The sequence below is a fragment of the Musa acuminata genome, chromosome BXJ2-8 (genome assembly GCF_036884655.1).
Source record: "Musa acuminata AAA Group cultivar baxijiao chromosome BXJ2-8, Cavendish_Baxijiao_AAA, whole genome shotgun sequence".
Classification (NCBI taxonomy): domain Eukaryota; kingdom Viridiplantae; phylum Streptophyta; class Magnoliopsida; order Zingiberales; family Musaceae; genus Musa; species Musa acuminata.
Genome location: NC_088345.1, coordinates 1,069,962 through 1,095,597, shown reverse-complemented (window position 1 = coordinate 1,095,597; position 25,636 = coordinate 1,069,962). Strand labels below are relative to the sequence as shown.

Below are 25,636 nucleotides of genomic sequence, written 5' to 3'. Positions count from 1 at the left end.
TCTGAGATTAAAATGCTCCAAAAGTTTCAGCCATGTATCTATCTTCTGAAATTAATGTTCATCACACCAGGTACAAGTCTGTACTAAAAGTCACTTCTTGTATCTCATTTGCCTAACATCTCATACCTGTTTTTATGGTTGTCTGTATGTGAACTAGTTCTATTCCATCTCAGTTATTCTCTTCATAGACATATTTTTGTATTTAATTATGATCACCTCCATTTGTTATACCTTGTCATCGTTAAAAATTTCATCGTCCGCATATCCATTTTCATCAATTTCCTTCCCCTTTGGTCAAACCTCTGACATTGGCTCAACATTTATATATCTCATGGGTGTGGTAGACCTTAAAAAATGATAATTGCTAGAACTATAACTTCTTCCTCCTCATCCTACAGAATGTTAACTAATATGGTTGCCACCATCATGTCATCTTTGTGCTACGGGTTTGTGCAGTTTCAATTTTATCCAAATTTAGATGGAAATATAATCAATCGATCTGGGAGCTCTTTTTTCCGACAAAACGAAACCATTTTATCATACAAAACAGACCATTGTATCACATGAAACAAAAGTCTGCATTTTTGGTTCGGTTTCTTATGCAGTTTCAAGTTTCTTATAGTCCTGTTGGTGCTATTTTAAAAGGTTCAGCTGTTCAATTTCTCTAGCATTGATCAGTACTAAATATATGAAACATCAGGATGTCATTTAACAGTCAATATATAGGGTAAATGCAATACAACTACTAAAACAATAATTAAAAAACAAATAAAGGTAAGTAATTTTTGGATATGGCATTTGAAAAATAGGATGGAAATGTTCAAATAATATAGCCTGAGAGTCAAATTACCTCCACGATTTCCATCGAGAACATATCAACCTGACTGCAACTTCAGTGAGCTACTGGGTTGGATATCCCCGATCTCCGACCTGTGCACAGCAATCTCATGAACAAACTAATGTAGCATAACATCCAAGCATTACATGTATTATATATTCCACTCAAAATGGAAGGGTTCATATCGCACATTATATGAAACATAGGTGGCATTGCATCTTTCCGTCCAGAAAAATCATCCAAGTATTCAAGATCATGTTATAGAAGTCACATTCCTATTTGGTGGGGGTGGGTGCCTTCACCAACGATTAGAATAGCCAATGACATAAACAAATCACAGAGCATTGAGATGAAGAACCTTGCAGAACCCGTCAAAAAGCAAGATTTTACCTTGGTTCGTTGATTGCTTGGCCAAGTCTCAGAAAGAGTTCGTCTTTTCCCTGGATGCGGTTCAGAAATATCAGATGTGACGATTTCCATCCATTTCCCCCTTCTTTCTGGACTCACCGATCATGTTGTTCTTAGCACATCAGAAAGGCTCTATTGGGCGCGTCGACAATCTCAAATCGAGAAACAAGAACGAAAAGAAGAGGAACAAATCACAAGTACCTCATAGAACAGAGAGGCGAAGTGATCGAGCTCGAACGCGAGCAGCCAGATCTTGAGCAAACATGGGAGAAGTGCTGATCGCTCGGAGGAGTCGAGTATGTATAGGTTTGGGAAGTGGGCCCGATATCTATCATATGCAGCTTTGAGGATTACACACGCGCAGCTCGGTGACGGTGTTACTGAGGCATACGTATGTTAGCATATTCCAGCATACGTATGTAGATTTTTTTGTTTTATGAGGTTTAGAAATCCCTTTTCTTTTTTTTTATTTTGTTGAAAACCTTATCCAATATATTTTTTAAGATATCAATTAGCTAAACCTAACCAGTAAAAAATTCCACTTATCGAGATCAACTAGAAACTAGAGTTGGATAGATTGCGATCATACATAGACTTGATGTTTTGAATTCCACGTTCCAAATTCTATCCTCTAAACATCAGATATGCATCCGATTTCAAATCACAAAAAAATAAATAAATAAATAAATAAATTGCAACCTTTATATTCTCCACATGTTATTTCATGTGTTTGAGATACAACCAGACAGAATCCAAGAAATATCAAATCAGTTTCCTCGGCTTTTTTTCCCATCAGCACATGCATGTAGATATGTTGCCCAGTCCTCTGTCATCACAAAAACAGTCTAGCTTTAAGCTGCTTTGCCAATTTATATGAAATCCTCGACTCCCACCAAAACAACAACCTTCCACAATCATCATTTCTATTTTTAACATAATCAAATAGTTTTCCGACAGAAAGAAAGCAACAGCATGCAGAAGAACCTCTATAAACATGAAGATATTAAAATCAGACCGACAAGAACAGAGAGCACTGAGTTCTGGACCAACAATTCTGGTGCTTGAGTTGTTCTTTGATTGATCTGCTAAGACTTAATAGAAAGACAAAAACAATGGCCCGACACATAAACGACAAAATCAATATACATTAACAGCATACTATGGATTCAGTTTCCACCAGGTCCACATGACAAAAATGTAGGAACCACATTGGCCAGGGATGCTAAAAGACCAATCAATTTTGGGATTCTTTTTCACCTGTTTGAATACAATGAAGCATCTAGATATCAAAAGAAACATTGCAAAATCTTATGAAGGCTGAAAAAGTAAAAGAAAATACAAATATAAAAAAAACCAAAAGCGACATGCTTTGAGACTTGGTTATATTATCCGCTTCAGATCTGAAAACTATGACCTTCAATTGAGGCATATGTCCAGCAGGGAACCCCAGATGAATGTGGGTGATAGAATAAAAGATTTAGAAACAGTTCTTTTGACTATTTAATTTGTCTTTGTACAGTTTTGGGGCCACAAGCAAAATTGTAATATCAACAAAAATCTACAAAACCCACCTGTTGCTCTGGGCTAATATCATCTGATGCATGCAAATGCTAATTCCTCTGATTCAAATATATGGCCAAGGAAGATCCAAATACCCAACCCATCACCGGATGATATTGTCCTTATCCTGAAGAGGTACACCGATCCATCTAATGGGACTGGAGCCATGAACCTTGAAGATGCGAGAACCACAAGCCATAAACTAAAACAAGATCCACCTACATCACCCATATCACATTCTTCATACAGCAATCATGTATCTTCATAGTGCTTGATGTGCGTGTCTGAAGAAACTGAAGGTGTCTGAATATTCAGACAAACATACACCTACCTAGTTCACCATAGTATGCCACGCCATGGCGCATAAATTAACCTCATCAAAATTTAGTCAACAGGCATACCATAGTAACCAGAGCTGAAAACCATCAATCAATTTCTCCTTCCTCAGCATCATTGGCAGTAGCACTATTTGGCTCAACTTCTTCGTCCTCTTCATCATCGGCCTTCATGTATAAACCAAGCTGTTCCAAAGGGTTGCTTCCCCCAAGTTGAAAGCCACTGATGCCCTCTGGCGAGCGATCCGGGCTTGTCTCACCAACTGAACTAGGTAAGTGTTCACCTGGAGCAGTTCTAAGTATTTCCAGATCTTTAAGAAATACACTGCTTTCATTTATCTCCACGGTTTTCTCCATCTGTGTATCACACGAGGTAAGAGCAACAAGCGAGCAAATGCCACATAGACTATGTATGCCGAAAACAATACTTGCCTGTAGCAAGGCTTGACGTGCTGCTTCCCTTTCGAGTTCCCTTTTGCGCTTAGCTTCTGCTGCAGCTTGTGCTGCAGCTTCTGCTTCAACTAGACGTCGAGCCTCTTCAGCAGCTTTAGCTTCTGCTTGCAGCCTGGCTCTCTCTGAGCTCAAGGTAAGACAAAGTGTTAATGCATAACACACAAAAAATCATGATTCAGGCAGTCTATGAAAGTTGATGGTACCTTCTCTTTTCTGCCTTTCAAGCTCCTCCCTCTCACGACGAAGCTTCTCTGGGTCTCTACTCTCACCCTAAAACTCCAAAAAAAAAAAGGGAATTCATGTGACAAACACACCAATAGAGTAAAAAATATAACAATGCAACAAAGGCCAGGTTCTGTAACCAACCTGATCTAGAGTCTTCTCACGAGCTTTAAGAATTGTGTCAGCAAAGCGACTTTTCAGAATAGCTGCCCGATAGAGCTTTTCAGGGGAGAACTGCCTTTCAGATGGAGCATTGTCCCCTAGTTCCATGTCGAGAAGTTAAGGCAATTCATGCATATCATATCCATATGCTCAAACACCTTTTCATTTCACATGCATTTTAAATTACTGCTTACCCTCCCTGTTTTGTTCTATCACAACAGATTCAGGTTTTGGATGCGCTACTTGTTCTTGTTGATTTGTACCCTCTGAAGTTCCTGCATGCAGCCAACACTACATACATTCAGGCAATAACTTAGGGCCCAGAGATAAGAACCATATCTAAATTTCCTGCTTTATGAGTATCTGTAAGCTTGAAAAATTATACTATAGAATAACTGTTGAAGACAGCAACAACTATAACTCACTGTTTCCATCACGTGGATTTGATAAATCACTTATTTCTTGGTCCAAAGCTTGCCCGGACAGAATACTTTTCTGAATGGACAAGAAGTAAATTAAGTTAGTAAGTAACAAAATGAATAAGGAAAAATTCTCAGTAAAACTTTAAATGATAATGGAGAAAATAACACAAAATAACCATGCTTTTAGTTTTGAGTTTTTGTACCACAAAGCAATGATGGATTTTAAATACCTTCATATCCTTCTTGGGACTAGTAACTTTATTGTCTGATTCACTTTCAGAGGAACTACCAGAATCTGAATCTGCAAAGAATCAAAAGCCTATAACAATACAGTATATTTGCAGGGAAAATATCTGGGCCTCTAACAAGAAGTTAGGTGGCATCAATACTTAGCAAGAAACACAGAATGAAACAACTTTTGCAGTACGGCGAATGATAAGATATCTAACAAGTAGATAGAAAAACAACTAACCTGTTATTGGAGTTACTAAATTCATGCATCTACTTTCTAACCTACCTGAGTTTGGGTAACCCTTACCTTCACTTGATTAACAAACAAGCAAACAGTAAAAGCAAAAAAAAAGACACAGCAGCCACCAAACCTAACAAATCTTGGTGAACCAGATTACCTGAAATGAACTTGCTGTGATATTTTCTGAAGAACCATATACCATATACTGCATTTATAGGCCAATTTTAACATGCAGACTTGCAGTGAACTGACACTGGCTGTAACATTGCCTTTCTGGTTTTCATTTGCCTATTTAAAATGAACTGTCATAATCCGTCTATGATGTCTCTCATACATGAAAAGTCAAAACTCCAAAATTATTCCAATGATTACTGTTGGTACAAGTGCACTGATAATATATTGGCCAGATCAGGGCCCATAATCAAACTCTTAGTTTCCAATATTATGAGAAGCTTATCTCTAGTCACAGGTTCTATTCTCGACAAGGCTTTAAAAAAATTCCTTTTATATCTGAATACTCATTATGAACAAAAAATCTTTGGTAATCAATGATTAGATATTAAAAACAATCTATGATACATATTATTTGTTATTTTTCTATAAAAATAAAAATTTCCATATATCATATGATATATAAATTTGTTATTTTCTAATGCAGGTGCTTTTCTGGAGATCATCATACTAAGGTGCTAATCCCAAATGATATAAAGCATACAAACTCATCACAGCAATCAGGACACGATCATATGTCATGACTGAACAACACCTAAATAGGAACATCAAGCACACAAATGTATTCGGCAGTCACTACTGTGACTAGTATATAACATATTAAGTCCCAAATGAGAACTAGTATATAACATATTAACAAAAATTCAATTAACATTTAATTACTAAAGATGCTTTAAAATTATCCTAATCCTGCAGTCCTCCACATCACAACTGGAAACTACTAGATACCTGCCTATGAAAAAAGCAGGCATCTGAAAGTTTGGCAACCACCTACCCAGGCCTTGTGAGAACTTGGGCAGCCATTGGGCCCAAAACCACCACCCATAAGACAAAGGGGAAAGCGGTAGCATCAACAACCGCACCATTGGAAAGAATCAAATCGGGAGATGATACAACTTATCGATCGCATTCAACAACCCACTCGGCTAAGAGACATGGCAACGACATGGACAACAATGCCTCGACCGATGATGGTGGCGATGTCGGGGAGTCAATGGCCCCATCTTACACAATTTGAGGGTAGTGCATGAACCGAAGAACAGTCTTTTACACATGTCACCCAATATTCAAATCATGGAGCTAGACGAGGTAGTGGTCAAGTTTATACACATAAGGGGAAGGAGAAGGGGAAAGGGAATGTAATGGATGATTTTGAGCAAATGCGACAGAGCCTACACAACGTAGACACAGGGCGAAGCTCATCGTATTCACAGTCATCGTATTATGGAGAATCTTACGACCAACAACAGTACGGTGATAGTTGATCATACTTCTCCAAGCAACAGTATGATAATCGATCTTATAATACGAAGTAGCAGATCAATGGTGAAAGTAGAATTCTGATATTCTCCATGCTCTGCATCAATATATGCCACAATCATCCTTAACTTAGGAGCCACCTCGGACACATGTGGTTCACGACGATCAAACTACGATCGTCTCCACATTGATGCATCAATGGCATACGGTATATCAATATATTATGTCATGGGATTATTTTTAAGATTGGGTCCAACAAATATTTTAAATTGATATACAGATACATGGGATCAAGGATCTCGATCCACCACCCGTGGAGTCATGTCGTTCTTTTTAGTGGTAGAATCAAGTATATCCATCGATTTATTAATTGATTCATTTGAATCTTAAAGTTTAAGTTGTTTAGAAAATAATCTAATAATTCAAATCAATTTTTTATGAATAATTCAATATTCACGAAAGGAAGGTCCGGAACGTACCGCAAAATTACTTCGCAAAGCTCAAAAAAGATATATCACTATTCTTTCCTAATTTAGATTATGTTTGCTAAAATTATACTAAATTTATATTTATTTTCAACTTAAAAACCCTAATCCATTTTTTCTATTTTTTTAAAAAAAAATTGGAGCTATTTTCAATAATTTTACCATACCATTGGTACACCCAGGTGTACCGATATATGATATATCGGTACACCTCGATACGTACCATACCGATGATTGATTGGTTCACCGATACGAACATATAATTTTAAATATAAATTTTATTGTCATAATCAAATAATCTCCTTTCATTTCTGCTCCTCCCCTCTTTTTCAAGTAATTCACTGAAGTTCAAAAACATAAAGAACAAAAGAAAATAATATGTTCTTTGACAAGAACTTTATCAAGTCTTTAGAAAGAAAAGACTTGAGTTGGCTCAATCAAAGGATTGCATACTTGTAAAACAAGAGAATTACAAGACCCAATAGCTGAAATTAAGTAACATAAAAGATGACCTCTAAATGGGCTAAATATTGCATCGAAAAATGGCAAGTTCCATTGCGAATCTCAAGCATGACAATAAAAAGAAAGATAAAGGATACACATCTTAGGGAGCAGATCATGAATATAATAATCCATGAGTCTTGGAGTAAGTCACATGCAATTTGAGCACTCTAGATGATAGGTAGAAGGGTGACAACCATTTTCAAAAATAGCTATATCAGTGTGAGATCATAAATACACCAGTCAAATAAACTGAAACGTCAAAGAAGAAAACAAGTGATAAACAATTAAGTTTTATCTATCTTTTCAAATTCACCCTACATAGCTATGGACTCCTAACTTTTAACAAACTCAAAAGAATGATGTTAGTTATCTGTGAAACTGGAGAAAATTCAAATAGGAGACCATAATTAAATTTATTTTGAGAAAAAGAACAAAAGTTTGATACATTTCATTAATATCTCATTCTTTGCTAAGCATAGTCAAGGGAATACAACGATGAAGGAAATCCAAACAGTCGATTGAGTAAGCTATCCCTAGAATTTAGAAGGTAGCAGAAACACATATAGGACCTTAAGTAACTCATATCTTTGGTGTGAGTTACCTTTTAGGTAAGAAAACTGAACTTTGATAGATATTTAAGCAACTGAAATTTGGAATGAAGCATATAAGGACAGAGGGTGGTTTTGTGGAGACATCAACTAGTCCAAATCTCATGTAGACCACGATAAGGAGCTGTTTAGAATTTGGTAGGAACTTTTAGGCATTCAAATTTGAGAAAACAACATTCAGGTGTGAAACAAAAAGATTTTGTACAAATAGTACCTAGTAAAAAATACAAGACTGATAAGCCAGTACAAATACAAGAATACATGACTGCAGCACAAATCTAATCTCACAAGTGACACTAAAAAAAGGTGGAAACAATAGATGTCAGACTGTTAGGTAGGAACAAGACTATCCACGCTCTTAAGTCTTACCGATTATGAAACTTGGTATAAGATCAAAGAAAGAGATGAACAACAGCACAATGCATATTAGGATCTTTCACTGTGAAATTTTCAACTGAATGATGAGGCAAGCCTTCCAAGGCTGATTGTCCCTCTCATCCTTGCAGCCAGAAGTAATAAAGCATACGATAAGCTTGAATAGGCCTAAAATGGAGATTCTGTTGATGGAATTGTTGTCATGGATGGTTACGTTACTAAAGAAAAAAGTGGTGGGAAAGAGAGAAATGAGGAGAAAGAAAAGAAACAAACATTGTAACACCCTGATTACTCCCACATCGAAAGTGGACAAAACAAAAGATTGACTTATAAGAGTTTAATGAGTGTACTACTATCAACTTTAACTTAAGCATCTTGTACAGTGGTTTGACCCAAACAAAGTTAAGAGGTCAATTAGCCCATCAGGCCCAGAATGTGACAGACATGCCAACTTGAATCTTCTCTTTCGATCACTCTATTTATGTGCATTCCTCTTCGCCTAAGTGCTTCTTCCATTCTCCTGATTAGCTGCCTTTCCCTTGTCCATAAAAGATCCTTTTTACATGCACCATCTTAGCACATGAGTGAGAATATAAATTGGTTTCTATAACTTATTAATATTTAATTATCAAAATAAATCCACATGGCCCATGCATGTGTTTCTTAAGTGTGTACCACACATATAATCAAACAATCAGGCATATACGCATAAGTTTCTTTTATTAAGTTTCCAATAACAAATGAGAATAACTAATATATGGGTGCATTCTTCTATGGCGATATAATAATGAGAGTGTTTAACTCCCTACTAGCACTGAAGAAATAAAGCTTCCTTTTCGGTTCATTTTATTCTCTGTGACAGTCATATCTTATGTCACTGAATTTTTTTTTTCAGAACAGCACAATAGAGATCAAAGTATCACAGAACCCAAAGAGATCCAGCTATACTGGATCGAAATCAGCTGATATCCTTATGGAACAGGCAATCCACTTGCTCCCTATAAATTATTGCAAGGGTTTACTTGGAAATTATTGCAAGGGTTTACTTGGACTGACTAATACCAACAGAAATCAAAATATACAAAGAAAGGGGGAAAAAAAGGAAAAACATTTTAGAAAAATGAATGAGTAAACCAAATCTGGAGTATCTTCTTTCTTTATCAATTTTATTTATTTTTAAATATTAAATGCTGATCTGGTGATGCTATTTATGTCCTCTAAGCTCCTTCCACAAACAAGTAAGAAGTTGAGATTCAAAAAGAAAGGGCATAGGGTGAGAGGTCCAAGAGACAATTTCCCAAAATACCATGAAAGTGTAAAAGCAACCATGGAATAGTATAACTTAGAAATGTCAACAAAGTGAAGCACAGCATGGCATGAAAATGTAAAGAATTCAAAATGCAAGACATGAACACCGCTGATTTTATGAATCAACATATCATGAGCATAGAACTTCTGATAAAAATAAAGACAAAAGGGAAATCAGAAGCAACACTAACCGCTGGATGATGAACCAGAATCACTACTTGAACTATTGGAACTACTACATTTTCCGCTTCTTAGCATAGCATCTTTTTCTATCACCACAGGAGGATAACTTGAAACAGGAGGATCATTGCCAACAATATCAACATCCTCCTCGGCTGGTTCATTGCCTGCCAAATTATGAAAGGCAATAAAAGAACCGTTAGATTAAACTTGTCTCAAGTATATAGCTCTTCATAGTCAAGCTAAAATGAGAATTTAACCTTTGCAAGCATGCATCGATGAATTGCTAAGTCCTGATTCATTTAAAATCTGCACATACAAAAGAAAATGTGCAATCATAAATAAAAATAAATATGTTAGTACTTAACCATATAACGAGTCAATACAACAGAATACACACCTCAACTTCATAAGTCTCAGCTTTAGCTTGGACCCTTAATCGTTCCCCAAGACAATATTCTTCCAAAAGCTTCCTTAATTCAAATAGTAAATCATCACTCATTGCATCTAAATCAAGCTCTATCTCATCCTCGCTAGTATGGCTCACTGCATTGTTCCTTCTCAAAAAGTTAACCATATGTTCGGGCATGTCTCCTAGAGATGCTAGGCGCCTACTTAGGCTCTGTTTCTCCTCAATTGTCATTTTCGGCCTCACATCCTCTGGGAGGATAATATTATTGTTGTGAGGGGGAGATTTCCTCTTGTTTGGCCGCAGAACTGGCTTTGGAGTTTCTGCTTCTTTACTAGCAGCAGCATCAGCAGCAACCAATTTTTTTTCAATCGGCTTCCATCTTGTTTCAAAGAACTTACTCATAGTGTCTGCCATAATATGTACATCATTACCAGGTGGATTATAGGTCTTCGCGTTGGTGAAAGTAAGCCTGACATCAGAAACAAAATCCCATGGGCTGGAATAGCTACCTAATCCTATCCTAGTCTTGATGGTTCCCAAATCCATTGGATGTTTGATAACTTGAGAGTAATCTGGAATATTCAACTTCACTACATCAACAGGAGTGTTAAATACCCATCCATATTGATGGCTCATCAGGCGCTTGAGAAGTGTCTCACACTGTTTCATTAGAATAGAATATGGGTTGCTAATTATATTTGTATGTTGCACCTTCTTTGCCATCTCAAATTTTCCAGAGTTAACACACTTCAAATTTGAACCATTCTGGCCCAACGGATCCCCTTTTTTTACATACCCATCACTGGAGGATGAAAAAGCAACCCCATTAGTGCCTGTTGCATTGCTAGAGAGCATTTTCTTCTGAAACATTCGAACCTGCTCGAGTTCCCTTCTAAGTCTCACCTCCAAGTCTTTCTTCTCAGACCTGGACATCTTTGAAAGTGAAAATAGCTCAAATGGGATATCAAATTTGTCACATCTGTCCGCATTCAAGCTTATGCACTTCCTCTTAGGGGCAGAAGAATCCTCTGAGCCGGCACGACCACAGCTACCGAAACCTTCAGACTCACCCATAGTATCCCCTACATGATGGTAGTCCGGACCAAAGCCAGAAGGGTATCCTTTTGAGAACTTTTGTGCTTTCCCCATCACAGCATTTAAATAAATTCCAGTATTTGTCCTTCAGCACTGTAGACTAAAATAAAAGATCAAACTCAAAATTTCAATCTTGCTACAGTACCAATTCTCCCGGACGAACGAAATAGCCTTCATAAAGTAATTCATAAATAGGCGGACTTATTTGAATACTGGATTCAGAAAATAAACCATTCAAAATTCACATAATGATTATTTCTCACTAATGATAAAGGTATCTTATTTCGGACAAAACCATAGCTCAAGATCCATCAATGAGAGACTTCAATATAAAACTTTTTCTGGCAATATTGGATACTCAGTCCTGCATAGCTTAAACAAATCGATAACTGCCAGAATATTGGCAGCAAAAACCCTAGCTTCCACCGAATGGTCACGGCAACGATTCAAAAACCAAAATCTGATTGAAATCGAGGCAAGTCGACCCCCGCCCTGCCTCCAGGAAATCAAAACCCCAAGCCCTAGCCCTTCTGCAGGCCTCCGAGAACCGCAGCCAAGGAGAGCAGCCTAGAAGCTCGAAATGCCACAATAAATGAAACCGAAGCTCCGATGGCTCCACCTTCCTCAAAAACCCTAGATCGAATACCGCGAAACCCGGGGAAAGATGTCAGAGGCGGCGGGGGGACGAGAGAAATGAACGCGAAAAATGCTTCCAGGAACCGACACGAAGCCTGGATCTCGAGCTGGCGCCGCGCCTCCCGTCGCCTCGATGGAACCCCGGAGAGCGCAAACCCCCTCTCTTCTCTTATCCCTCTCTCCCTCGCTCCCCTTCGCCGCCTTCTTCCCCTTCTTCGAGCCTCAAATGAAGAGCGGAGGAAGGAAACGACAACGCAAATGAAGCCCAACGACGGACGCGAAGACGGATCGCTTTCGAGAGCCGAAGTGGCGAAGCCGTGCCTTATTACCCTTTAATTTATAGATCTCGGATCACAATCTTGACCGTCACATTCTTGTCTGTACGCTCGATCGAACAGTCGAGATTAATTTTGTAGTTGCGATTTCAGAACGGCCGCTATCGGATCCGAAACGCCATCCGCCCCGATCCGACCCGACTGGTTCGGTAAGCTTCGTTTCCGGAGTTCGGATCCATGCCTGCACCGTACTTGGATTGCCATCTTATGAACTCACAATGTCAAGGCTTTCGAGTACGGATGCATGTAATAATGGCATAAAAGATATATGAATCATAAGTAAAACGTTATTTTGGTATGATTTGCTATTAAATATTTTACGTGACCAATTAAAGAGGAAAATGCAACCTATTTATTCTTTTTTTGAGTAGAGTTTTTCTGGAAACAATTGATTGAGCAAAATATAGCTTTTTCTTTTCACTTATACTCACCAAAAATGATTAGATGTCCTATGGATTGGTCTAATTTTTTTTAATCTAGCTAACCGATGATATTTATTAAAAATTTTGATATAATTGTGATAGGGATCGTAGCACCATCGTATTATTATACTGGTACGAGAGGACATGAAGAGCTTTGGTTTATTATATCTGAGTCATAGGATCATAAATACTCAAGAACAATTATTCTACATATATTTATTTTTTATTATAATATAGTAAGATTTAACATAGGATAATTTTTTATGAAGCTTTGAGCTTGAGCTTATATGGGATCGTCAAAACATATATCATAAAATGCACATGGTAAAGGATTTTGAAATTGATATATATGTCTTCATCATATGAATCTATAATCCCCTCCCCTCCCCTCCCCTCGCGCTTGTAGAAGAGAATATGTGGAATTCATATAAGAGTAAGTATTTATCTTCATCTTACGGATCCCTACCCACCACTCTAGAATAATATGTGTGAAACTCATCAAATGATAAATATTAATCTTTATCCTATAGATTCATACTCACTTTCTTCTAGAATGGAAACACGACAATCATCCTTATAAAAATATTATAAATCTCATATTTTAGAGTTTATAAATAAATAAATAAATAGTTAAGAGCTTATAGTCATCGTAAACCTTAAATGAGAAGGAAATCCTTAAGGGTACAAGGCTCAACCCTATTTATTATTTTCTTTTCATTTCTCTCCGCTACTATTCTCCTTAGTCTTCAACTATCACAACAGCAATATCACTATCATCACAACCTTAAATGAAATGTCTAAGTAACAACATCACTTATCGATTATCATCGATATAACCCTAGTCGACAACAATCAAATCATGATAAAAAAAATGAATTAGCAACCTCATTATTATCATTTGTCTTTCTTTGACTTCATCACTTCTCCATTTACCTTTTATTTTGCTCATGACATTATGTCATTTACCTATTAAGATATATCAAAATGGCATAGCCTAATTATATTAGTAAGTCAATTCACCTCGAATATAATTTATTCATAGAAAATAAAAATATCTGGACCCTCGTAACTTTATATATTAATCTTAAATTAAAGTCATACAAGAGGCTTAGAACCATAAGAGATTTATACAAAAATTATTTATAAAATTAAATATTAATTTATAATTTAGGTTACTAAAAAATAGTTGAAAAAAAAATCTAGCTATAATTTGTAAAACCAAAATCGTAGGATTAATAAGGGAAGAATTGAGTTTTTTTTACCTTAACCTTCCTTAGAATTAAAGTTTCCTAACTTTTATGAGAAAAACTGAGAGAATGACTAAAGAAAAGGAGAAAAAAAATTATAAGTTATCATCGTGGTAAAGATGATGGGGCTAAAATAAGATAAAGATGTTTAAGATGTTAGCTTGAGGTCTAGGGTTCGATCTCGTTAGACCTAATTTCATGTTATTATTATTATTATTGTAAGATTGTACTAACTTCAATTGAATCTAATTTGATTTGACAAATATAATATTTTTTTTTAAAACTATTATTCAATCTCACATCTTTGATTAATATTTTTATTTAATTTTTAATTACTTCAACCATATTTAAATAGCTTATTATCCTCCGCATATATGATTAGACTCAAGCTTCCCTACTTTAATCATGATCAAACTTATTCAAACATTAAGATTCACTCAATATTGATTAAAATTAAATAATTATGTTTAGTCACTATATGTATGTTTATTATCATAATCTAGCCTCATATTTAAATCCACTAGCACACTTAAGTTTGTTGTACTAAAAAATTATGTTTTTTCATTCTAGAATATACATAAAGTAGATATTGATGTTTATGCATGCACAACTAAAAATTCATAGAATATTATGAGTAACATATTTTGGGAAGCATAAACTTTAATTTTAAAATTAAAAAAATATGAGCATATGTTTATCGTATTTATAAAACATAGACATCACAAATCATATTACTAAATATGAATAATATATATTATTTTTATTTATGATATACGGATCATAATTCAATATGTGTAAGACTTGGATATTATATTTAAATATATTTAAAAAAATATTTCTTATTTGGTGTGAATGAGAGATTTATTTTCTTTCAAGTGTATTAGAACATGGTGACTCCAAGTAAAATTCTTTTCTCCCTCTTATAATGATTTTATCATTACAAATGTGAAAAGTAGGTCTCTTCTTTCACTTTGATTGATTTTGTATTTTACTCTATTTTTATGTAGGCTTTAATTATTGTTGAACTCATATTTCTATCCTATTCGGGATTGAGAGGTTGATTAGATAATTCCTTCAATAGAAAGGTGACAACTCGAGAGGGATAAATCTAATTTGTTGGCCCCACTGTTACATCATGTAAAGTTATCAAAGATATGCCTTACACACCAAAAGGATCCTTCTTGCCTTGACAAGGATGGTTACATGTGATCTAAGCTGGTTGATGCCAAATATGATCTTGTTGACATTTGGGAATATCAATACTAATAGATCCTTCTTATTATTCTATTAAGAATGGTTCTGTCTGATCTAAGCTGGTTCATGTCATATATAGTATCATTCACATTTAAGAACATCAATACCAATCAATATAGTTGGATTTGGAAACTAATAATCCAAAAAGAGTGGATTGGAGTTTTGAGATGTATTATTGACATTTGGCTTGAAACTTAGAGAGAGGGTTTTAATACAGTCATTAGAAAATACTTATCTCCTTCATGAAAATTATGGTTAAATTTTCTATTACTCGCAAACCTACTTATGTTAAGCTTCTCAATATTAATGATCTCATGAACCTAATTGATAAGGTATATTTTCACAGCTTGAACACGTCACAACCGACACATATGCCAAATCAGAACCCTTCGTCACACGTCTCGTCCCGGGAGCTCATACCAAGAAGATATACCATATGTCTCGTCTCAAGAGCTCGGGGCGGTGCCGTCTGACGTCGCTCTGCACGTCTCAGAATGGCGACCAGTTAGAAGGGCCGTCCCATCCCTCGGGGTCAGCAACGACGTCGAATCGACGCACCATCAACCCTCGCATCATAGTATAAAACCCCTAGCCAACCTCCAGCTAGGAGAGAGGCAGAAAACAAAAGCAATTCCTCTCGTTACTAACTTGCTCATCGGAAGGACCACAACCGGGGACCACTCGACGGAGACCATTTTTGCAGGAGGGTGACCATTTGTTGACAGCGAGGGACTCGGCACGAGAGTGCCAACCGCCAGACAATGTGGAGTTGTTAATTGGCCCCGATCTCGACCAATGCAACAACACTCCTTCTTGAGGGTCAGGCCATCTCATCATCCATATCACCCCGCAGTAGGCTCTCGATATCGTCCCGTAGACCTAGCCATACTGACTCATAGACCATGATAAATGGATCTAAATACACAAAAAAACAAAAAAAACTTATGGGGGGGGGGGGGTAAATGGGGTAGTTCGTGAAAGTTGCTAGTAGGCCACCGTTGGAATCTTCAACACTCTAATAAATCGACTGTTATTGATGTGACAAATATCCACTTTGAAAATGAGGGTCAAATTGACTACATCAATCATATTTTTCTTAATTACTATTTTATTTGTCACAATTATTTCAAATTTTAGTACAGTCTTTACTGATGATATATAATATATAGTCGAGTCATATTAAACATGAGAATATCATGTTTTGTGAGGTCGATCCGAAAACTGCATATTGCAGAACGGTTTCAGATCCAAAAGCAAAACCATCACACGAGTCGGACCCTACCGTACCGGATCCGTATCATGTTCATTAGTTAGTCGGGTAATCGGACCCAGCGATGACTCGAGTTATCGGATTGACTCGAGTTATCAGTGCCGACTCCAAACCGGGTTGAGAATAGATCCGGCCCACTGACTTCTTTTCCACTCTCATCAGTCGTACCCGACATGCCATCCACTGACTTCTTTTCCACTCTATCAGTCGTACCGGACAGACACAGGTGAATAAGTCGGGTAAGAATTGATACAAGGTATGGATCGACCGATACGTGAGCTTCCAAAGAGGGCCCACACGTTTTCGCGGTCGGCGCCTGCGGCGGCCTCTCCTCGCATCGACGCACAAGTCGAATTGCATAATAATAAGAATCGAACCTTTGCGTTTATCCTCTGGTTTTTACAACCTTTCGCCCTCGTCTCCGTCGGCGCCCGCGGAATCCTTGTTCGGTCTGTGTTCGAGGTCAGTTTCCGTGCTGGTCTCTCACTCCTCCTCCCCTCCTGAATTCTTGCTCGATTCCATCTCAGTCGGGCTCTTTGCCGCGATCGCTACGCGTCAGGTTCGTCGATTCTTGATGGAGTTCGCCTCTTGCTAATCGATTCGACGTCGAGTCAATCTTTCTCCACGTTATTCTTTGATCTTGAAAGATTTTTAAGGGGGTGGGGTTGGGAGTGGTGGTGGTTATAATCGGCCTCGTTGGGTGAATTCTAGCGTTTCGCTCCTCTAGGTTTTGTCTTTGCTTTCCGCCCCTTTCTCGATTTTTAGGGTTTCTTTTGATTACCCGGCCCATCCCCCACTTTAGGCGGTTTCTCACGTTATGGCAGCCGGTGAACATGGTGGTCACCGAGATCGCGAGGTCCGGGCTCGGGAAGCAGATGTAGAAGCCTATAGGAGGAAGGATTATTATCGCGATCGTCTCCGTGATGGAGGTCGCGATAGGGACCGTGGCCGGGAGGCACGTGATAGGGTTAGTATTACACAAAGAGACATCAGGGTGAGAGGAGGGGCGAATGGCTCCTACCGCTCTCCCTTGTCGAGCAATTCGAGTGGTGGAAGCGGTCGTAGTCGAAAAATAAACCAACTTTCTGGGAGAGACGTCGACCGCGAGACTGGGGAGTTGTCCAGTGGGAGTGGATCGGATGATGCTGAAGCACCTGTTTCAAAGATCAGAGAGAATGATTCTCAGGAGAATGGTGATTATTCCGCGTCTATTGGGAAGAGGAAATTCTCTCCAATCATTTGGGACAGGGCTGACAATAAGCAACCCACTGTGGCTACTTCCAGTGGTAAGAGTAACAAGCTTGAACATGTTTCCCTGCCTCCACCGCCTCCATTGCCTCAGGGCTTTGTACCGCCACATTCCATTGAGGTTGTTCGACCAGCCGTAGGGCATGCATTGCCCTTAGATGTAGATGTCTCTGTAGATCCTCCTCAGGAACAGTTGGCAAATAATGAACAGAAAGGCTGGTCGTTAGATGAGTATGAAGAGGAACTTGCACCAGCTCGGAGTATTTCTTTCTCCAGATGGGCAGATGGAAACAGTGCGCTTGATGATGAAGAGGATGAATTGATGAAGGATGATCTTACACTTAAAAAGAGAAAAATCACACCTTTGTCTGATTCAGTAGGGAAACAGTTGCAAAAGAAAACGCCAACTCCTGAGCTAGGTGAGGTTATTGTGAGAGAAAATTCTAGGGTATATCCGTCCATGCTATCTGATTCAGAAGGAGAGAATGGAAATGATGACCGGGGGATTTACTTTGAAAGAAATGATCATATGAATGTTGACAGCAATGTATCTAATGCAGACACTGGTGATCAATCATCTGATACTGACTCTGAAACTGATGTTGATAGAGCCAAGACGCAGGTACCATCACAACCACCTCAAAGATGTATGAACATGCTGCAAGGTTGTAGAAGTGTTGATGAGTTTGAGAGGCTTAATAAAATAGACGAAGGCACTTATGGTGTTGTGTACAGAGCAAAGGACAAAAAAACTGGGGAGATAGTGGCATTGAAAAAAGTGAAAATGGAAAAGGAGAGGGAGGGTTTTCCACTGACCTCACTTAGAGAGATAAATATTTTGTTATCTTTTCATCATCCTTCAATTGTGGATGTTAAGGAGGTTGTTGTTGGTAGCAGCCTTGACAGTATTTTTATGGTTATGGAATATATGGAACATGACTTAAAAGGGCTGATGGAGACTATGAAGCAGCCGTTTAGTCAGAGTGAGGTAAAATGTTTGATGTTGCAGCTGTTTTCAGGTGTCAAGTACCTTCATGATAATTGGGTCCTTCATAGGTACTTCCAGATTTTGCAGCTTTAGCATTTATTGCCTCTATTTCTTCCTTTGTATTTCTGTTTGCTGAATGACTTCTCTTCCCTCTAGGGATTTGAAGACATCAAATATCCTTTTAAACAATCGTGGAGAATTGAAGATATGTGATTTTGGTTTGTCTCGCCAGTACGGCAGCCCACTGAAACCTTACACTCACTTGGTGGTGACATTATGGTACAGGTATATGGTCATGATCTGTATTTTTACTTTTTTTTCTTCTTCTGCTTCTTGTTTCATGGGATGGTGGCGAGTGTTAAATTTCGTAATATTTGTCAATACGTTAATTTTATGGCATAGTCAACCACAATTGCTTCTATATTGAATTAGTTTGATCACTTCAGGCTTACTTTGCTTTTTGTTATGATAGAGCCCCAGAACTTCTTTTAGGAGCAAAGGAGTATTCAACAGCTGTTGACATGTGGTCCTTAGGATGCATAATGGCTGAACTTCTAGCAAAAGAACCATTATTCAGCGGAAAAACTGAGTTTGATCAACTTGACAAGGTATTTTTCTCTAATACAACCGTTCTCATTCAGCACACTTTGACATATGGTTGTATATCTCTTTTAATGTAACCAGCTTTCCTGCAGATATTCAAGACACTTGGTACCCCGAACGAGAAGATTTGGCCTGGGTTTGCCAAATTACCTGGCGTTAAAGTTAATTTTGTCAAGCAGCCGTAAGTCCCAAGTGTAGGCTTCTGCAATTTGTTTTTGATTATTGCATGCATTTATAATTTATAGTGGTTATTTGTCCTGTGATCTTATTAGCACAACCTTTCTCCAGGCCTCGAGCTCTGGATGATCATGCCTAAGCTTTGATGGCACTAGCACTTAGGTGAAGCAGTTTTTATGTTCTTCGGTCATCAGTAATTTTTTTCTTTCTTCTTATAGGTATAATAGACTACGAGAAAAGTTTCCTCCCACTTCTTTTTCTGGATGTCCAACCCTGTCTGAAGCTGGATTTGACTTACTAAACCAACTTCTGACTTATGACCCGGAGAAGGTAAATGTTGAAATAGTAAATCAAATTTCTTACCAGAGACAGTTCTGATATTGCTAGTTCTCTACTGATGAATGTTTGCTGGCTTATTTTGGACACAGAGAATAACAGCAGAAGCTGCCGTTAATCATCGTTGGTTCTGTGAGGTTCCATTGCCTAAATCTAAGGAATTTATGCCTACTTATCCTGCTCAGCATGCTCAAGACAGGTGCCTAAAGTTGTTCAATCAACAAACCTCAGCTAAACGTGGTCTTCCTCGCTTCCTCTTGTGTGTGACCCAATTTTGAATTGTCTCATTTCATTTTCAGGCGTCTACGAAGAGTAACGAAGAGCCCTGATCCACTTGCAGAGCAAAGGATGAAGGAATTGCAACAAGGGGAACTAGGTCTTCCTACCCTGTTTGGTTAGAGGACAAGTACAGAGCACTTACAGGGTCTCGGCTGTGAGTGCTGCCTGCTCATTTAGTCATCTATTCCTGATCACTAATTTCTTAGGTGATACATATATTGCTGGACGTTGCACAAGTTTGTTATGGCCAGAGTGATTGACAATGTTGTTTAGCCAGCGCCACTGATCGTGTGGAGGGTGATAAAGGATTTTATTTTCCTTTTGGGACCCAAACAATATCTCTTGCGGGGCACTCTCTTTTACTTCAGCAGCACAAACTATACAGTGCATCCTTCAAGGTGTGGGATATCAATTTTATCTCAGTTTGATCAATTCCCTCTGAGACTTGTATATGTAACATATTTCTTATTAGCACTTTGTAAATGTGATCCTAAAGGCTGGATTTAATACCAAGAATTAACTGAATGTTGCCTATGCTTTTGTGTAATCACATTTGATTGTTCATACTGTGTTTGCAAGAGTTGACTGGTCGGTGCGATGGGACATGCTGCTTCCAGTGTCAAAGGAAGTGATCATAACTTTCTTGTGAGAAGGTAATTCATACTGTGATGCTCTTTAAGGCTAGCAAGAGAATGAGTTTTGCATGTTCTGACAAGTTCATCGGTATAATTGTGTTTGCAAGAATTTTAAAAAGATCTAACCTACATATTCTTATGATTTGATACATAGTACAAACAGTAAAATTTTCTATTCTGCTGCACTGATGCTCTTGTTTGTACTTTGCTTCTTTGCCTCCTTTTGAATTCATTAAAGTTCGAATCACTACAGGGAACAAATTGCAGTGTTCTGAACTGGATAATTATGCATTAATTTTGAGGATCGTACATGCTCCAGGATATGATTTTAAAAGATCTTTAATTTGTTTGAATTTTATCATGGAAATTGGTTGTGTGTTTGCATTGTGATATTGAATTAGAGACTTTACATATATAAATGCAAGTATTGCTTTTACATGTGGACATGCATTCTCTGGAAAGTCATAAAAAGAACACACAGGAATGTCTATGCATTTATATGCCATTACATACAGGGAGGTTTAGAAGTTTTGATCAAGCTGCATATGAGTGGTGAATGATGATATAACATGGTTTGTGCTAAACAGAACATGTGGACAAAATACCTCAGCTTTTAATGGTAGGCAGTAGGAACTAACAAAGTTGCAAAAGAGGATTTGGCAAATTACAAGTTTTAAGTGAGAGAAAGGCATCATTAAAGGCAGTGAGTTCATAAAGAATGATAATCGGAGTTTCAAACCTGGGCTAGAAGAATGTGTTAAGAAAAATCCGTCGCCTTATGGATGGTGTTTGGTTTTATTGAATATATCTTCCAATGCAGACATATTCATGCATGTGTTTGAAAGATCACCAAGAAGCTCTATTGCTTTCCATGCTTCATCAGCTCAAGCAAGAGTCAAAATATTCAGCACAAAGTGCATCAAGACTGTATATCTGAACTACAATTGACTATGACATGAAATAGCCTGCCCTAAGGACAACCTTGGTCTAGGCTGTTCCATTTTTTTCTCGTCTTCCAAAGTTTGGCAACTGTCTGTATATAGCTTTAATTTGTTTCCAATTCTGTGTCATATTGTTCAAATTGTTGACCTTCCATCTTTATCATCTTGTAAACTTGGTTCTGTATGCTTCATGTTAGGTACACCTCTTCAACAATATCTTTTCTGTGGATGACTTACAATTTCTATTCAACTCTTATTGTTTGGTATCTTGAACTTGATTTTGGTGACATGCGCTTGTGAGGCCTTTATCATGTAATCTTTGTTTCTTGCTGAAGGGAGTTGCAATTTACAAAAGCTTCTCAGGAAATCAGACAAGTTTAGTTCCTTATCTGCATTTTCAGAATTGAGCGTGTGTTGACTTCATTGGAGGTACTGCTCACCTAGTCTGCATAATAACTCAAGCCTACATATCCACACATATTAAATGTACCTCTGCTCCTAAGATCTGTTTCATTAGATTTTGTTAGTTTATTTGCAATTTACTGCTGTAATGATTTTTCCTTGTAATGTTTCATTTTAGTCCATCTGTGTTTGGATGCTAGAAGATTCATACTATATTAGTACATTAATTCTTGTTGGGAACGTCCTACTGCTTGGATCTGAATTCTCTGTTGTTGTTTGAAATTTGAATGTCTTACCGCTTATTTTTTAATCCAGCACTAGGTAAGAATTGTAAGATGAGATGCCAACATACAAATGGTCTAACAACAAACTTTGTTTGATAATGTTAACATTTGTTCTACTTTTGATAGTGATGCCCCAATACACCAAAGATTTGGAACTTCTAGTTCTAGGTTGTTGAGAGGTTGAGAAGACAAAGTGGTTTAAGCTTCATATCTACCACCTCATCACTTCTAACTCGAGAAAGGCATGCCCTTTCTTTGTCAGCATCATGGTGTTTGCCAGTTTAAAATGGCCAAGGGTTTTCCTTCAATTAAATATAATTGAGGGTTTTGGTTTTGTAGACCATACAAACGCTTTGAAGTCCAGAAAAAATTAGAATAATGTTGTACATGCCACAAGGTTTTAAATACTGGTTGGACCAGCATGTATTGATCTGTATTTACTACTTCGATCAAGGATTGCTGCTAGATTATATACTAGGTTTTTTAAAACTATTTTTTCAATGATGCAGGTTCATAAATCCTTGGTTTCCAGTACCATAACAGTTCGACAAGATATTGTACTGAGACTTCAAACCTTCTAGCCCTACCTTCACTTTAGGCCTAATATCTATAACAATTTTTTAATCATTCAATAATTTTCTTTTGAAACTTGGGTTTTCAATGCGATGCATACTTTATTCTTTTATCAGAACATAATTATCAATATTCATTTAGTTGCTCCTTAATAATTTTTAATTGGAACTTTGTTTTGGATGTGACTAATCAATTTTCATAAATTTTCATTCAACTTGCATTTTTGCTATTTTCCAGTTAGGCTTTTGTGCTGATCAACAAACTAGTGAATCTCAATAATCATGGTTGAGATTTTATTCTCGACTTAATTAATTTTTAACTTTTGCTTCCTAAACTACATAATATCTTCTAGGACTGCATGTTGAGCGTATCAAGATTGGCTAGTGTTAATTTTATGATGTATGACATTATGAAAGTTTGTATAATTTTTCAGCAGGACTTGTATTGTGGATGTCATTGTTTTCCATGCCATATCTTATAGTTGAGCGTAGATTTAGGAACTAGATAGCTAATGCGGGTCGAGGAAAGAGGTAAACTGAATTTAGGCAACTTTATACTTGTTCTGAATTTACCTATGCAAAACTCCATTTGCTCGTAGGACATTCCTTGGAACTCATTGTTTCATGGAGACTATTGTATTATACATTTAGAGTTTTCAATTTTATCCTGTTCATGTTAAGTAGAACTTAAACCTAACATGACAACTCTTCTAGAGTCTAGCAGTTGTAACCCTTGAGTAGAAGTTATGGTCTGCATTCATCAAATTAATGGTATTCTTTTCTTGTCTTCAATTCTTCATGTACCATACTCTAGGCTCAAACAACTTAATTGAAGTGGTGGATAGTTCACACTTATCAATCTAGATGAGCCTTCTGCTTTGTTGTTTGGAATTTCATCTTTTAAAGATTGCTTGATGCATCTGAGAAAAAAAATCTACGAACCTTTTAGATTTGTCTGTGATCACTTTGGGAGCTATAGGTCACCATAATATGATTATGAATTGCTGAGATCTTTAGACTGTTATTTATTCGTGCAAAGAGATATTTTTGGAAGAGATGTAGCATATATGTATATGTTTACTGTTGTTGTTGCTTGAGTTCATCACATTTGGGGCAAATGCAGGTGTTGGTTTTTGATCCCACTGTATCAGCAGTAAATTGATGTCTGTTTTTGTATGTAGGATTCACCAAGTCAATGATGAGCACCATCCTTTCTCAAAAGTGAGCATTAGGATGGAAATACATAAGTTCTCCACTGCAGGAAGGATCCTACTGCATAACTCAGTCAACTGTTGAGTAATTTTTCTGACCTATATATTTAGTCTAATTATTGACTTTAATAGAAAAATGGCTTCATATATTATATTTTATGATCCTTTTAGTCACATTCATCCGTTGCAATTTCAGTACTTTCTGCAATCTGGAACAAGTGGTTTGTTGTCCACCTCATGTATATAATCTGGATATGACTAGGCAGTAAGCATTTGTTTTTTTCAGTGTCTCCTCTTTCCAATTGCATTCCTGCAGATATAAGCTACCTTTACATAGTGTTGTGGTGTCCACGAGGGTGATAAACTCTGTTAAGTGTAGACTGAAGCATATGACCACAAGATATAGCTTTGGCCGTGACTATTGAATCTCAAGTCATCTGCCTAAGCAGTCTTGCCTGAAGCACCACCCTCTGAGGTACATCACTTTTTTTTTTCTTTCCTGCTCTTCCCTACTAGGTCGGTTACCTTGTTTATTGAATCATCTGATTATGTAAAGATCTATTATGGTTTCGTTTGCCTTGGATTTTCTTTTCTAGTTTTTCTTGTGATTCACAATCAATCTATTGATTCTGTTACACAGTGGGCAATGCCATGCTATTTATAATCTTGAGGATTTCAGATAACTTACAGTCTAACCCTGTCCTGTTCACTTGCCTTTTTTCAGCTTATTAGGCCTCGGTGGTCTCCAGCTGATCATTTCCAGAAGATACTGGTGATATCAAAACATGTTAGAGAGAATAGGGGGACAGTGCTGAACATGAATTTTTTTTTCCTTGAGAGTTTCACATGTATTTTCTGTTGTCATGGATATTTAAAAGTGATTGCCCACGGTGTGTCATTTAATTTCCCTGAATGCTCTGACCAAAAACTAAATATCTAATGCTTGGTGAGTGAATAATACTACATGTAGAGTCGGCATGGGTATATGGCATGGGTAAATATCTAATGCTAGGGTTATATTATTATTATCAGAGATGTTTTGGTAAACTTCCTGCTAGTAGTTTCGTGTCTGGCCTTTTCTGGCTTCTGATGAACATCTGCGTCTTGGCGAATAATCTGTACGACACCATGACCTATGCATACTCTGATGCACTTATCCTATATAAATAGGCCAAGTAATTAATCGATTCGATGATTAATGAAGTTCTCACATGTGTGGAAATAGTTCTCACTTATCTCTAGACGATGATATATTATTTAGTATAGCTATTACAGCCTGAACGGATGATAAGTCACCGCATGACATGCACATCAGTTTGTGTGTAACGAGACAGTTGCAGTTCTACACGTGAATAGAACACTGCGGTGGCTGTATCGGAGCCTCGCTTTCCTTCACAAGAGCGCCGGTTTGGGTTTATTCGCTGGATTAGATCGGTCCAACGCGTGGGCCGTCGGTTCTGATCGGG

General features: G+C 37.4%; 2 protein-coding genes and 1 long non-coding RNA gene across 24 annotated transcripts; 1 reads left to right on the top strand and 2 right to left on the bottom strand.

Annotated features, from left to right (window-relative positions):
• Positions 1-128: 128 nt before the first annotated feature.
• Positions 129-1,850, bottom strand: LOC135618472 (uncharacterized). Its single transcript, XR_010489021.1, has 3 exons — positions 1,448-1,850; positions 1,229-1,335; positions 129-930 (listed from the first exon to the last, which is right to left on the bottom strand). It is a non-coding gene; the product is annotated as an uncharacterized LOC135618472 (long non-coding RNA).
• Positions 1,851-2,712: 862 nt separating this feature from the next.
• LOC135618530 (transcription factor GTE9-like) lies at positions 2,713-12,260 on the bottom strand. The gene is made up of 10 exons (XM_065119462.1): positions 10,224-12,260; positions 10,084-10,132; positions 9,835-9,990; positions 4,631-4,701; positions 4,404-4,473; positions 4,173-4,253; positions 3,961-4,076; positions 3,798-3,864; positions 3,574-3,716; positions 2,713-3,498 (listed from the first exon to the last, which is right to left on the bottom strand). Exons 1-10 carry the CDS (start codon positions 11,382-11,384, stop codon positions 3,232-3,234), a joined length of 2,181 nt encoding a protein of 726 aa, XP_064975534.1. The 5' UTR covers positions 11,385-12,260; the 3' UTR covers positions 2,713-3,231.
• Positions 12,261-16,860: 4,600 nt separating this feature from the next.
• LOC135618528 (cyclin-dependent kinase G-2-like) lies at positions 16,861-25,201 on the top strand. 22 transcript variants are annotated; one of them, XM_065119458.1, is made up of 12 exons: positions 16,863-18,798; positions 18,887-19,015; positions 19,203-19,338; positions 19,426-19,514; positions 19,729-19,840; positions 19,939-20,045; positions 20,146-20,279; positions 20,403-20,523; positions 20,705-20,778; positions 22,037-22,130; positions 24,141-24,645; positions 24,895-25,201. In XM_065119458.1, exons 1-7 carry the CDS (start codon positions 17,312-17,314, stop codon positions 20,243-20,245), a joined length of 2,160 nt encoding a protein of 719 aa, XP_064975530.1. In that variant the 5' UTR covers positions 16,863-17,311; the 3' UTR covers positions 20,246-20,279; positions 20,403-20,523; positions 20,705-20,778; positions 22,037-22,130; positions 24,141-24,645; positions 24,895-25,201. The 22 variants fall into 22 exon arrangements, with proteins under 22 accessions (XP_064975531.1, XP_064975532.1, XP_064975533.1 ...); XM_065119457.1 differs by having other exon boundaries at positions 20,399-20,523; XM_065119456.1 differs by having other exon boundaries at positions 20,146-20,331.
• The last annotated feature ends 435 nt before the right edge of the window (positions 25,202-25,636 follow it).